The following is a 15,035-nucleotide window of genomic DNA, read 5'->3' on the forward strand; positions in this document are numbered from 1 at the left end:
TGTATAGAAAAGACAAAGAGCAGGTGTTGTTGCTATCCGGCAGGTCCTGGAACTGAACATGAGCCAGCTGGAGAGAGGCAGGTTCAGTGAAAGGCTGTTCTTGGGTCAGACCAGACTGTGCTGGTGTAGGACAGGTGTGACCTCTGCAGCCTCTGACTGTGATCAGGCTTTTAAAGAGGGAAATAAAGGAAATGCAGGTGGTGGAGAAAGAAGAGCGGTAGAAAGGATCACAGAGGGCAGGCATGATTGGGAAAGTAATGAAAAAGATGAGTGGAGAGTGAGCCACAGGCCTCTCAGTGCCTCATATACTCTTGTCGCTTTTTCTCCAAGGTCAGCCATGATGACTGCCCTTTAAAAAAACAGCCTACACATTATTTGCTAATGAAACTGATACCAGAGATGCATCAGTAGGTCTTCTCTTCGTCTTATCTCTCTTTTATTTCCCCCACACTGTGTCTTATTTATGATAGTACTTTATACTCCTATTGATTACTACTAATGGATTCACTAAGATAAGAATCCTTCTGAGACAGTCCTTGCAGTGTATTCTCAGTGCTAGTCAACCTGATAGTTGCAAACGTAAAATAAAATACAAATAAATAACTATACTATTTAACATAATAAAATGTTACTTTTAGAATTTTGACTTTTATTTATGTGCCAAGTTTTTGACAATCAAGTGTAAAGTAAAGACAGCTTACAGAGTTACAGAGTCATGTGAATGAAATTCAGTGTTCTTATTAGCTGTTTATGGGACAAACACACAAGGAGGAAGTAACCTGTTAGGTACCTGCTTCGCCGCCTTTTACCCTTCACCCATCAGAGTGGCTCTGGTTCTAACACTGCTTGCCGCTTGGACAGGGAATCTGTAGACCCCTTTGATAAGCAGATTATAATATTTCTAAATCAAATCTAGCCAGACTATGTTGTTGCCGTTTTGAAAATGTAACGTGGTGAGGACATTATCTTGTCCCCCTGGCCAGTGGCCACTGAAATTTATGGTTCCTGACTCAAGTCAGTGTTTGCAGAGATGATGTTTCCCACCTCAAGATGCCTTTTCCATGGTGAACCCCCATCAAACAAGGCCAGCTTTTTTTTTTGCTGTGGTAGAATGTGTCCCTTCAGGTTTCTCAACTCAGGCCTTATGCTGCCTTCACATGCTATCGAAATGTCTTACTTCTGAAGTCGCGATTATGAGCTTGTCACGTTCACGTTCAAGAAAGAACATGAATCATGGAGGACATCAGTTTATTCTTGCATATTTATTGGGGAAAAAATCATATTAAAGCCAAAATGATATTTAGGCGTCCCATTAAAACTTTAATTTATCATTATGATTATTAGCTTGCTGACAATTCTGGAATTTCCATCAAATAGAGGCTATTTTCGTGGTGTATAACACATACAATATGCTTCAAATTATTATTCATATATATAAATATCCACTACTTTAACAACAAGACAAGGGGATGTAGCTGTTGTGGAAAAAACTAATAAAGCATACCAGTCACATCAGTAATCGTTGTCACCTCCGCCATGTTTAAAGTTTATGGACCGCCCAACTCGAGATCTTGGGTCTCAAAATAATCCCCAAGCTTCCCAGTGGTAAATATGACTTGAGAGGGCATTCATGTCCAATTTTTAACTAGGAAACTAATATTTATGATACTTCCGATAGCTTGTGAACGCAGCATTATTACACTCTTAGCCCTGCAGGAACTCTTGTCAGCAAAGGACACTCCTAATTGTCAATTTCTGTCTGTTACTTATTGACGAGTTCATGTCAAGCTTATTTTGATCAATAATAATTCCCATCTGTGTGAACCTCCATAAGCAATTACTTTAGGCTAAACAAAATGGAGGTTAATGATCATTTCATTTGATGGTTTTATCGAAAATAACCACCTTGCCTACAGGGATGGAGGATTAGATTTTTTTTATTTTATACATTACAAATCTGCAGCATACATCACTAGCAATCACATTTCCTAGTAATGTATGCTGTTCATACTTTAAGATGTATATAATAATTTATGATATGTTTTTTAATTGTGGCAATGAGAATTGGGGGAATGAGAAAACTGCAATGAAAATAATGTTAATCTTAATGGTATATTTCTTTATTTCCTACATCTTCTTTGACTTTTTGTGAGATTCACCCATGGATCAAAACCGAACTAGTAAACTTAAAGGGATAGTTTACCAAAAAATAAAAATTCTGTAATCATTTACTCCCCCTCATGTCATTCCAGACCTGTATGTTGTTTGTTATGAGTCCTTCAGGTCAGAGAGTGTGAGGACTTTAATTCTGAAAGTCGTGGCACTGTTTCTAATCCCTCAGTCAGGTCATGTAGTAGTGGCCCTGTCCACAGAGCCTGTAGTGGATTTCAGCTTGTGCACCTTCAACAAAACTCTTTGAAGGACTTAATGCTCGAGGGACCCATGCAGGGTTTTTGAGTAATAGGGAAGCGAATCGGCTTTTCACACTTGATATTCCTAACCCAGTGTCATTCTAAAGCCTGGGCTAACTTAATAAATCCTGGGTCGTCAGATTTTGAAACCATTCTTATTTAGAAACATTTGTTGCAGGGCTTAAAGTGATTGAAGCAGTCAGTCAAGTTTACATAATTTAGTAAACTGATTTTAACTTAAATCTGAAAAATATATATAACAAACACGATTAATGTAACCATTTTAAAGAAAAAGGGATGTTTTGTTATAGCTTTTGGAGCAAGGGCACCGCCATCTTGCAATACCACAGCGCGTGACGTCACGTGGTTGGTTGTCTTGTCTGAGGTACTATATTTAGTAGAGGACTGACAGGGGAAGTTAAAGAAAGAGATATTTAAAGATGGAAACTGAAAATCCACATCTTAAGTCAAAAGGATGGACACTACTCTATTGCTTCTGGTTGTAGAAATGATTTTTACAGCTTTAAAGCAAAGGGCAAAAGAGAACTAAAACGGAGAACGCAACGTTACTGATTCGCTGGCTAGCAGCATTGAAAAGGAAGAACCCTTTAATGGGTGCTGATGTCAGAGTTTGCAATTAACATTTTTTGGAGGAAGATTACATTGAGGAAAATACCTTTGATTCGGCAATTTAGTGATTCGCCGCACCAACAAACTTAAGCCTGAAAGTTGCTCCATGTGTTTTTATCTGGCTATAAAGCGCGGGGTGTACACTCTACCGAACACCCAGAACTTTCACGTTTTCCGCGCCGCGCTCATGAATCACCCCATATCACACTATTGTTTTCCTCCAGCGAAAACAGAACATGAAGACACTCTAGAGTTATTTATATACGTGATTTGGCAAACGATTTGTGAAAAGTTGTTTAATTCATAAAAAAAATGTTTTACAGTGCAGAGGAAAACATCACTCCGTCAATGCACTGATTTAAACTGTTTATCAGAGTGAGTGAATGAAAGAAAGAAACATTGTGTTATTATTTAGTTCTACTAAATAATGACCCAGCAGCTGATTGTGACACTTATAGCCTTACAGTAAAGAGATTTGTGGTTATTGATGTCACTTTGAATTATAGAAGTGGCAAATTGACGGCACCTTGCCGTATTGGCTCAAATGCTTAAACAATGACTTATTACGGGCTCAACAGTCCTTTCAAGTTTGTCTTTCTCCATTTGAGAACAATAATGTGTTCAAACAGTAAAGAAATGCTTGTATTAAGAGTGATTTTGTTTTTCACTCTGAGAAACGTAGGCTACTATATCTATTTTCCTCAGGCAAGACATTGAAGACAACCAACCCTGTGATGGCGGTGCCATTCCTCCAAAAACAAAACATCCCTTTTCCTTTAAAATGGTTACATTTAATCGTGTTTGTTATATATTTTTTTATTAGAGTGAAAATCAATTTACTAAATAATGTAAATGTCACTGACTGCTTCCTTTCCACTTTAATAACTCAAGGTTAAAAGCAGTGCCTTTTAATCTTGGGTTATTAAAACATTGCTTAAAGCTGCAGTCCGCAGTTTTTCCTCTTTGTCGCCATCTCTGTTCGAAATCTACAATTGCAGTTATTCGCGGAAGTATCAACTTTACGTGAGTTGTGCCTCGACACGGCACAGCGCGGATGAATCCAATGTTTTGAGGAGAATGTGCGGCTGTCAATCACCGCGCCGGTTGTGGATACTGTCATTTAGAATAACAGATTCTACTTTTTGGAAGTACAGTATGACCAACTTAAGAATTTTTACCGGAAAATGTAATCTAAATAAGTAAGTAACATCCACTTTTGTTCTGACCAACTAAGGGAAAACATCATTGCAGTAAATCACGCTGATTAAATCTAACGATCGCTTATCATATCACGTCAAACTGTGAAAATTATAACTTGTTCTCAAATTGTTAATGTTAACAACATCAGCATTGCGTGACTACATTTAATGCCTATCAGATATTTATCCTTGTTTTCGCATGGGCCGTCGTTGCCGTCTTTTTTTCTGTAGCCACTCCGAAGTCCAAAGTCTTTTGCATTTTACAACGGGTGAATCTCCAGTTGTCACTGGTGATTGTCGTTTGAACCTTTCTGGATCTGCCATCAAATTAATAAGTTTAATTATATCAAGTGCTGTGAGAAAAAGCTATAAATCTCCACCTCCAACATCCTCACACGCAATATACCCTACTAGCCGAGACACCTTCTTTATGTGTACAGATGTGACATAATGACGCAAAGACATGCTTGAATTTCCCGTGGAAATCCACCAGTACCAATGGAATTAAAAACATTATTACTAGCTTACCGTTTTGAATCGAGCTACGGCAAACAGATAGTTTTGAACACTGGCTGGTTATGTACTTGCTCAATTTATTTTGGATAATTTTTAACCCAAAAAAGTTACGCACTGCAGCTTTAACGCAGGGTTAAAAAAGACGTCAACCTAGGGTTAAAGTCAAAGGAGTGCAAAGAGGGCAGTGGCTCTTAAAAAATTATAGTTAATGACACTGTTTCTTTTTCTTCCCTTGAACCTCAAAACACGTGAACATTTATGCAACTCTCAAGAGAAGCTGTGGAGAGGAAGTTCATGTGTCCTCATCTATTAAGATGACAGATGCTGGACATACGGTGGCCCAGTAGTGCACAACACAACGAAAGTTAAAAAGCAAACATAAGTTAACAATACAACGAAATCAAGCCACAACGAAATATAGCCAACACCAAAAATATATCAACACCACCATTAGTTTTAACAGTATGTAACCATTGTATATCGACATGAAACATGTATTCAAAATCACAGCGCATCATCAAAGCATTCTCGAGTATAAATGCGCAGCTATAATGCATGTGTGATTTGGGGCTTATCAACCCCAGTCAATTCACACAGAAACATTCAGACTTCATATTGAAATACAGGCACTTGTGAACATTTGATTTTATGTATTAAGTGAATCGCTGAAATCATAGGGCTTTAATGAATCTGTGTTGTTGAAATCGATTAAACAAATAATTAAATGACTCGCTCATAAAGATAGTCGCTTGTCCCCATCTGTTGGCATAACAGTGTAACCTGCAGAAAGAGTTACTGAATAATCGGCACCACTAATACACCGACTGAGTATTATCGATTGTATGATATAAAATGAAATGTGCCTGGTTTCCTTTAACAGTTCCCAGTGGTGTATCAGTAAAATAAACAGTGTTTGGCACTGTTTATTTTACTAGCACTTTTACCTGCTGGGTACTGTGTAGACCTCAAATAAAACATTTAACATCACCAATGGCCTATAAGTGCAGTTTGAAAAACCCTTTCTCTAGGGTGTAACTTCCAGTAAGCACCCTCCAAATAAATCTCCATTATTTTTATATCCTCATTACAATGTTTTGTGCTTTTTAGTATAAAACAGCTTTCAAAACATACTGCATGCATCAGTGAACCAAAATGATGTCTCAAAGCAAAATAAATATTTTTATAAACTTGGTGGCTAGTTTAAGCACTATCCACCAAATAAGCCTGTTTCCCATTGGAAGCTTTTGAAATGCATATAGTAGGCTATAATCTTTTTAGACAACCCTATACTATAACCCACACTCCACCCTTCTGTCCTCATCATCACCATTCAGCCTGTGCCTCTCCACTTTGGGTTAAACCCCAGCCCCTCCACTGGGGGGTGGATCTCTGAATGGGGAACTCTGAACCCAACTATTGGGATCTAAATATGGCCATGGTAGAACGTAGAACACACATGGAGAGGCCTGGAAGATCATTGTTGTTGATCCAAGCCCGGATCTAACTGAGCTAGCATTGAAAAGACCTGGTGCTATATTTGGCCCCCTCAACTTAGCACAGCAGCTTGTAATAAAGGCTTCTTCTTCAAGTAAGAGAGAGCAAAATATGACCGTATTTTCATAGTCTGCCAGTGTCTGTCTGCATATTTTAGAAGATTGAAAAGATTTTTGGAGGGAATCAACAATGTGTCTCAAGATCAGTGTTGGGTGTAACGCGTTACAAAGTAACGCGTTACTGTAATAATATTACTTTTTTCAGTAACTAGTAGTGTAAGGCATTACTCGTCTGAAAATAGTAATATTATTACAGTTTTCCCGAGCTAGTTACTTGCGTTACATTTGCCAGTAGCACCATCACACACAAGGCACACAACACAGAGAACAGAAGGGAAGGGGAGGAGGGCGTGAATGTAACAGTGATTGGTCTGGGTTTGGCACGAGGTATCATTTACCATCACCGATTGGTCGACACCCGGAAGTCAGCCGCAGAGCGGCATCCTCAAAGACAGATGGTGGAAAATGGAAGCGTCAACAACGGCAAGCTGAGGAAGGTTCCCAGCAACAGAAAGCTAGTTTCGACGGGTGGAGATTCAGTAATTATTTTGAATATGTTCAACGGAAGGAAAATAACTTGACGGTGAAGTGCACACTCTGCCCGGGGAGAAAGCTGCTCTCCACCGCTTCCGACAGCACGGACACATCAAGCTCGTTGCGAAGCGACAGAGTGACATGAACGAGCAGCCCCACAAGCAGCAAAAAGTTTAGACTTGTTATCCCATACGGAAATGTAATATATGTACATATATGAAATATACATATATGAAATATATCCACATATATAAAATATATACCATATATATGCCCGTATATAAAACCTATTAGAAAATGGAATAATTGACATATAAAACCAGCCCATATATTTTATGTATGTATAATAGTTTTTTTTTTACATACATGTCACATATATATAATTATCAGTTTTCAAATATAATTTGTGTAGTATTTGTTTTGTTTTTATGAGCTGGTCAAGAAGAGGTAAAATAATAATAAATAATACATTTTATTTATAAAAGATTAGAAAATGAAATGTGGATATGTAGACTTGATCTGTAGACTTGAAATAAATAGTTAAATAGTAAATAGTTTGGCATATATAATAATAATTTAACATTTCCGTATGGGATAAATTGACAATCAAATTTATTGATTGTTTGCACCAGACGGTGTTTGTTAAACATTGAGTAAATTAATACTTGTTTTTTGTACTTGATTGCACAAGGACAGTTGTTTGTAGTTATTTGTGCTAGACAGTGCCAGTCTGTTGTTGGCGTAATAAAGACCCTTAAGAACACTCCTCCTTTGCATGTTCTCCCTCCATCTGATGCATCTCAGGCAATTATAAAGTAATTAAGAAAAAAAATGTAACTAGTAATATAACTAGTAATATAACTAGTTACTTTCTCCAGGGAGTAATAAAGTAATGTAAGGCATTACTATTTTTGAGAGTAATATGTAATATGTAATATATTACTTTTTTGAGTAACTAGCCCCAACACTGCTCAAGATAGACAGAGTGCACGGCCTCCAGCACCCGTGTGTGTGTGTCAAGGGCAGACAGGACATCTGGTGGGATGGTAATGAGGCATACGCTGAGAAGATGTCAAGCCTTCCATAGTGAAGGCACAGTAACAAACTGCATCTACACACAAACACAACTGCAGGAATATGAAATACACCAATGGACTTGCATACTAAGAGAAAAGAGAGTAGGCCTCTTAAGCAAGCTAACTGAATCAGTCAACTTTATCAATACTGCTGCATTTACCAGTTTGAACCATGTTATGAAAACGTCTAGCTTACGACTGTAACCTCTGTTCCCTGAGAACAGGGAACGAGACACTGCGTCGATGAAGCTATGGGGATCGCTCTAACCAGTGTCTGAAAAGCTATCCAATCACAGCAATCGAATTTGACCGACAACGGCCTATGACATCACTACTAGTGCAACCCGGAAGTATTAAAGGGGCGCCTAGACAACATCCACTTTCCACTTTCGTCTGAAGGGACTGTTCAGCAGGCATCCCTGCGGCATGGCTAACGATGCAGTGTCTCGTTCCCTGTTCTCAGTCGTAACCTAGACGTTCCCTTTCGAAAGGGAACTCGCACTGTTGATGACGCTATGGGAAACAATGTACAATCCCACCATGCTGAGGGAAGTGCATGCCAATTATGGCTCGTGACAAACGTCAGAACTGGAGTGAAGAAAACACTCCCACTTCGGGTCACATACAGGCTGTCGGTGACATTATTCCCTACAGTCACTGCCCAAGCTATAAGCCTCAAAGAGGCCTCCAAACAAGGAAAAGCCTACCAAGGCCGCTCAAGGGCTTGAAACCAACAGCTTCCATGGAAGGGGTTCCTTTAAGGGAATTATGGCCAGGGGGTCCGAAAGGAGTCCTGTCCAGTCACTTTCTGAAGGGGACATTGAGTCAACCCCACATGCCACCAGGGAGTCTGACCTGATCAAATCTACTGACCTAGTCTTGCCAACAAACTGTCTGTTTTCCTAAACAGAGTCTCTCATAAAAACCAATAGTGAAACCGGAACATAGTCGAACTCAGCATAGCTCTTTATAACCCTTGCAAATGAGGGGAGTGACTCTACACAATCCTGGATCTACACGTGCTCTGAAACATTGTGGAGGCTGGGCACTCTAACAAGTGACCCTATATAAGGGTAGCACCTCCAGCTCTAGGGCTGATCTAGGGAGGCCTCATGAGAGTCCTTCAACCATCTAACCAGACTTGGGGTTAGCTAGGAAAATAATTATATATATATATTTGACCAGGGTCTGGGCTAAAATCAGGGAGGCTCAAAGGGAGCCTACAACGTGATGATCTTATTTATTGCTAAAATCCACAAGATGGTGGAACCACCTTCAAGGAGGCCTGTGAAGGCCTACTACTTGATAATGATGCTTGTTCGCAGAACTAGACTCAGGTATCATAGGTGTACTCACAGAAATACTGTGGGGTTTTCCTACTTTACGTTGCCAATGGACAGTGTACTCCACTAGAGCGCTACCGACCCTTTAAACAAGGGAAGTACAGTCTTACGCTACCTGACTGTCGAGGAGGCCGATTGATAAAACACTAAGCCCAAGGGAAATGGAGGCCTCAGGTATGAGGCCAACGACATTTTTCACCTTATGACTTGAAAATAAATTCAAGGGGCCTAGATAACCAACCTAAAGACTAGCTGGGAAATTCTAGCTACAATATACAGCTCTGAAAGCGGAGACCTCAGCATTACTGCTTCCAACTCTCTCTTCTAGAGAGAGACAGGTCTGACACCGCCCTGAATATACAACGTAAATCAGACAAAACAGTCCATGAAGACGAAAAGAGGATGACATGTTCTCTAGGCACTCCTTTTGGGTCACACTAGACGTGACATCATAGGCTGTCGCCGGTCAAATTCGATTGACGTGATTTGGATAGCTTTTTAGACACCGGTTGACACGGAGGGCGTTCCCCACCGCGTCATCGACGCTGTGCGAGTTCCCTTTCGAAAGGGAACTAGTTTTATCTCAAGATCCTGAGTTTTGTGAGAGAAATTATGATGCTACTACACTTTTATTGCACCACTAAATCTAACTGTGGCCCCAAGATATTCTGTAATGTGTTAGTGAAACAGATATTTTATCCTAGTGGACCATGAGTAAATTTTGTCACCACAGACACACATCAGAATGAATATGAATATTGGACACAGGCTTTAATTATCTAAATGTTGACATATCATGGATTTGTTTTTATATACAGCAAATTATTAATCCATGTTTTTTTTTTCTCCAAACCCAACCCATTAAAGGGTTTACTGCTCAACTCAATCACGTAGTCACCTATCCAGAAATGTTCAGACCTCAGAAAAAATTATTGCTGTACATGGCTGTTTATCAGACTACTAATGCTATAGGTTAGGGTTAGGGGTACGAATTTGGGGTTTATGTTTAATGTAATTTTATATTAGGGGACAAATCTGGTAGTAAATACGCACGCACGCATGCACGCACACACACGGTTTGTATATACTGTACAGCTAGTTATAAATACCAATTTACCAAGTACCAATTTGTTCCTAAAATATTGTAGTATGCACACATACAGTACATTTACTAAAAATGATCCTATATATCTACAGACTTCTATTGTTATCCCTGGATGTCTCTAAAGGGACCTTTCATCAGTTAGTCCTCTTCTTGTGGACAGCTTGGACAACCCAACTACCCAGTTCAAACACACACATTACACATTTCAATATTTGAATACACAATGATATGCACTGTCATTTGATGTCCAAATATTTAATTGTTCGTTGTGTATCTTTTTCAATTACACAAATCTTAACCCATTCTCAGTGGTCATTTATGTAGCATAGCCTACATTAACTTGTTAGCACACATTAATTATGCTTTTCTGCCCTCCTACAGACACACACGCTTTTTGAATGCGCAATACTCTATTCATGTAATGTCCTCTTTTCTGGTCAAAATCAATATATCCAAGATTCGGCAGCAAGGTTCCTCACATATTTTATATAATCACCTAACACTCACATTTCTCCTTAGAATTCACTGGTTACCTGATAATGTAGGCTATTCAATATAAGCTCAGGTCAAACTGACATTTTTGGTTGGCAGAGCATCTGTGTGTACTGATGAATGAAAGTCATTATTAACTGAAAAGAGACTGAAAATAGAGAATATAAATCACACTCTAGGAGGCATCCGCTGAACCAGATGACACTCCAACAGTGTGTGTTCGACCCTGTCAAAACAGAATCTAATATGACAGTAGCTGGATTTCCTGAAGCACTAAATAGAAGGTTAGATGCACATAAGTAACAATTAAGGCCTGGGTATACTTTATTTTATTTTATACATAATACTTAATATATAAAAATAATAATATATAATGTGGTAGAAATTGTATTGTGGTGGACACATTCATGTTGGTTCAGAGTAAACTAAATATTATTGTGATGTATGTTTGTTGGACAGTATTAGTGAACACCTAGTGAGTATTTATAGTATATATAGTGTATTTTTAAAAGAGATTATTTTTGAAATTCCACAGGGCCAAAAGCACCTGTGTTTGAAGAAACACCCCCTCACTGGTGACCCAACCAACTAATCTTCTTTAAGGCTCTATTTCTTTTCCATTCAAGTACACGTACACAGCCTGCAAGACCTCTTTAATTTATCTTATGTGTCAGTGTGTGTGTGTGTGTGTCCTGAGTCAGCACTGTGCTCTCAGCATTAGAAAGCTCAAGAACAGCAGCGCTCTCCACTCAAGCTGTGACACACACACACACGCACACACACACACACACACACACACACACACACACACACACACACACACACACACACACACACACACACACACACACACACACACACACACACACACACATACACACACACACACACACACACACACAGACACAGACACGCACACGCACACGCACATACATTACAGATCTGAGAGGGACTTACTGACTTTAGTCTACAAGCCTATAAACATGTTCAGACATCTCCCTCTGCACACACTTATAAGCCGTCCATTAGGTTATTAACGCAGTCATAATTTACTGATGACATCACAGCACATTTATCTGTGTGTATGTGCGGTTTCTTTGTGTAAGGTCTCAGAATAGTTGTATTGATTTTGCTAGTGGCTAAAATTTTTGGACACGCGTTCATTATTTATTTATTTATAATCCACATGGGGATTTAATGGAATCTTATAAAATATTGTCTCCTGACCTACGGTAAAAGTTTAAGAACTGATCAATAAACATTTTTTTACCACCATTTTCAATATTGAGAGTTGTGAACAGTACAGCGGATTTTGGGTGTGTTGTTATTCTCATACTTATGATGTTTATCCCCAGAAAGTGGTGGATTTAGGAGAGGGGGTCAAGAAAGTTATAGAAATGATGAAAGACATCATGGGATGATGAAAAAGATTGAGAAGCTGGAGCAAATAAATGTCAACTGCAATCAGGAGGTATGGAAAGAGGAAGCTGATCAAATGTGTATGAAGGAAGTAAAGAGAGGGATGTATAGTACGAAAGTGTTGGCGTGTCGAGATGAAGCAGAATTAATGTGCTGAGACAGAACTACAGAGAAAGAGAAAGAAGGATTTTCACACCAAAGGCCTTGTACAACCTCAGCCTATATACTCTAAAGCACATATCTAGATTGTATCTGGCAACACACGACACAGTACTTAAATCATTTTTCATTCAAAAGTAGCAAAAATTAATTTGTTATGTTACAAATAATTCATAATTTTCAATATTCTGACTTTCTCTTGAATATTGAAGAGTTCACTGAACAAAAAATTATGGACTGAATGAACCAATTTTTGAGTTACGACTTACTACTGTAGTTCTAAAGAGGTTTATTTGCAATGTATAGTGCAGCATATTTTAATTTCCATCTCTATCCGCTTCTTATTTTCTTTTCCCATCTCTTTATACTGTATGAACAAAATACAAGACTAACCCAGTGTCTCTCTGTTTCTCCTTAGGTGGTGTGAAGAATTGTTGCAGAAACAGATCGGCCCCACCTCACCATGCCTTTGTCCTTCAGTTCATCCCGCATTTTCCCAATCTCCTTCATTCCCTTGATCCTCTCGGTCCTTCTCCTGTCTTTCTCCATCCCTTCTCAAGCTGACTCCCAAGATATAGCCCAAACTACCTCCAACTGTTCCCAGCATGAAGTGTGTGCAGACGGGGTCCTTTTGCCAGTGTGGAATCCTCTCAATCCCTCAGTTGGTGACAAAGTGGCTCGTGCCATTGTGTACCTAGTGGCACTAGTCTACATGTTTTTAGGGATGTCGATAATTGCTGACCGCTTCATGACTGCCATCGAAGTTATAACTTCTCAAGAAAAAGAGATCACCACAAAGAGACCCAATGGTGAAACGGTCACCACGACAGTTCGCATATGGAACGAGACCGTCTCCAATCTGACCCTCATGGCTCTGGGTTCATCAGCTCCTGAGATTTTGCTTTCGGTCATTGAGGTCTGTGGGCATAATTTTGAGGCCGGTTCTCTTGGTCCCAGCACCATCGTGGGCAGCGCTGCCTTCAACATGTTTGTGATCATTGGCATCTGCGTCTACGTGGTACCTGATGGTGAAAGGCGGAAGGTCAAACATCTTCGTGTGTTTTTCGTGACTGCGGCGTGGAGCATGTTTGCCTACGTCTGGCTCTATCTTATCATCGCGGTGTTCTCGCCTGGTGAGGTGGAAGTGTGGGAAGCAGTGTTGACGTTCCTCTTCTTTCCTCTCTGCGTGGTCCAGGCCTGGATTGCTGATCGGAGATTGCTCTTTTACAAGTATGCTCGCAAACGCTACCGAACCGACAAGGGCCGTGGAATTATTGTGGCCGAGGGCGGCGAGGAGGTTGGCAAGGAGGCGGGATTCACAAAGATGGACATGCTTGAAATTGATGGAATCACAACACATCCTGATGGAGTCCTGGCAGGGGAAAGTGGGCTTGGAGGACGTGATCAAGAGGACGAGGCCAGGAGAGATATGGCCAGAAATTTAAAGGAACTGAAGCAAAGACATCCTGACAAGGACATGGAGCAGCTCATAGAGATGGCCAACTATCAGGTAAAAAAGAAGGACGATATTAACTAATTTTTATTATTTAATAATTTATAATATTCACATCAAATTTATTTTATACAATTATAATTGCATAGTTATAATTTGTTTATTAATATAAATATTGCTTTTTTAAATTCTCTTAAATATTAAGAATATAAAAATTCACTGCACAAAAATAAATAAATAAAATAGTAGTTTAAAACAGACCTGCGTCCTATTTTTCAGTTGCAACCAACTAGTAGAACCCACCAGTCTTGGAAGTTTATGATGCAGCATATTTCAATTTTCTTCTTTAAAAGAAAAAATTAAAAGAAAACTTTATTCTCTTCTTTGTTCTCATTTTCTTTTGAAGACAATCTACAGACGTGCTTTGAGATATTACAAAACAACATGTAATTCGCCTTTGGCTAATCCACGCCCTAGAATGTAGATTGACCAGTCACAGCGCAGCCAAGAACGAGCTCACCTTTGCTCTAAGATACATTTACCTTTTAACCTTACTGTGAAGTTATACTAGTTAGACAGTTTTATGCTGGTTTAGGTTATGATTTCGGTTCTCTGCCCTAATTGTTGATACGCGAGCACACGCTGCTAATAAATACAACTTTATACTCGCGTAGTCCGTTTGCTTTGTAAATAATAACGATTATAGAAGTGAATAGAGACCTACCCAGCTTTGCATGAACAGTGTTTCTCCTGATATTGTTAGTCAAGTCAAGTCAAGTCATCTTTATTTATATAGCGCTTTTTACAATACAGATTGTATCAAAGCAGCTTCACAGTGATAACATGAAAATAATACAAAAAAAACAATTTCATCATCATCCACCTTTAAGGCAGATCTATAATATTGTTGAATATTAAATGTCCCCAACTAAGCAAGCCAGAAGGTAAGGCAACAGCGGCAAGGAACCAAAACTCCATCAGGTGACAGAATGGAGAAAAAAACCTTGGGAGAACCCAGGCTCAGTCGGGGGCCAGTTCTCCTCTGGCCAATGAGTGAACAGTGTATGAAGTTCAGAATGAATCAGAGTATTTGTCCAGTTCCGGTTGGTTGAAGTCGGAGTGGAGAGGAGGAGAGACTGGTTGAC

The 15,035-nt window shown here is 39.3% G+C and overlaps 1 protein-coding gene across 4 annotated transcripts in view; it reads left to right on the plus strand.

The window, feature by feature from the left end:
* The window catches only part of slc8a4b (solute carrier family 8 member 4b), an 89,057-nt gene that overhangs the window by 23,181 nt on the left and 50,841 nt on the right, over positions 1-15,035 (plus strand). For all 4 annotated transcript variants that reach the window (XM_079604923.1, XM_079604927.1, XM_079604924.1 and 1 more), the window contains one exon: positions 12,856-13,947. In XM_079604923.1, coding sequence (XP_079461049.1) covers positions 12,901-13,947 — 1,047 coding nt within the window. In that variant the 5' untranslated portion in view covers positions 12,856-12,900. The remainder of the gene's footprint in view (positions 1-12,855; positions 13,948-15,035) is intronic.

This window comes from Phoxinus phoxinus (genome assembly GCF_949152265.1).
Source record: "Phoxinus phoxinus genome assembly, chromosome: 2".
NCBI classification, from domain to species: domain Eukaryota; kingdom Metazoa; phylum Chordata; class Actinopteri; order Cypriniformes; family Leuciscidae; genus Phoxinus; species Phoxinus phoxinus.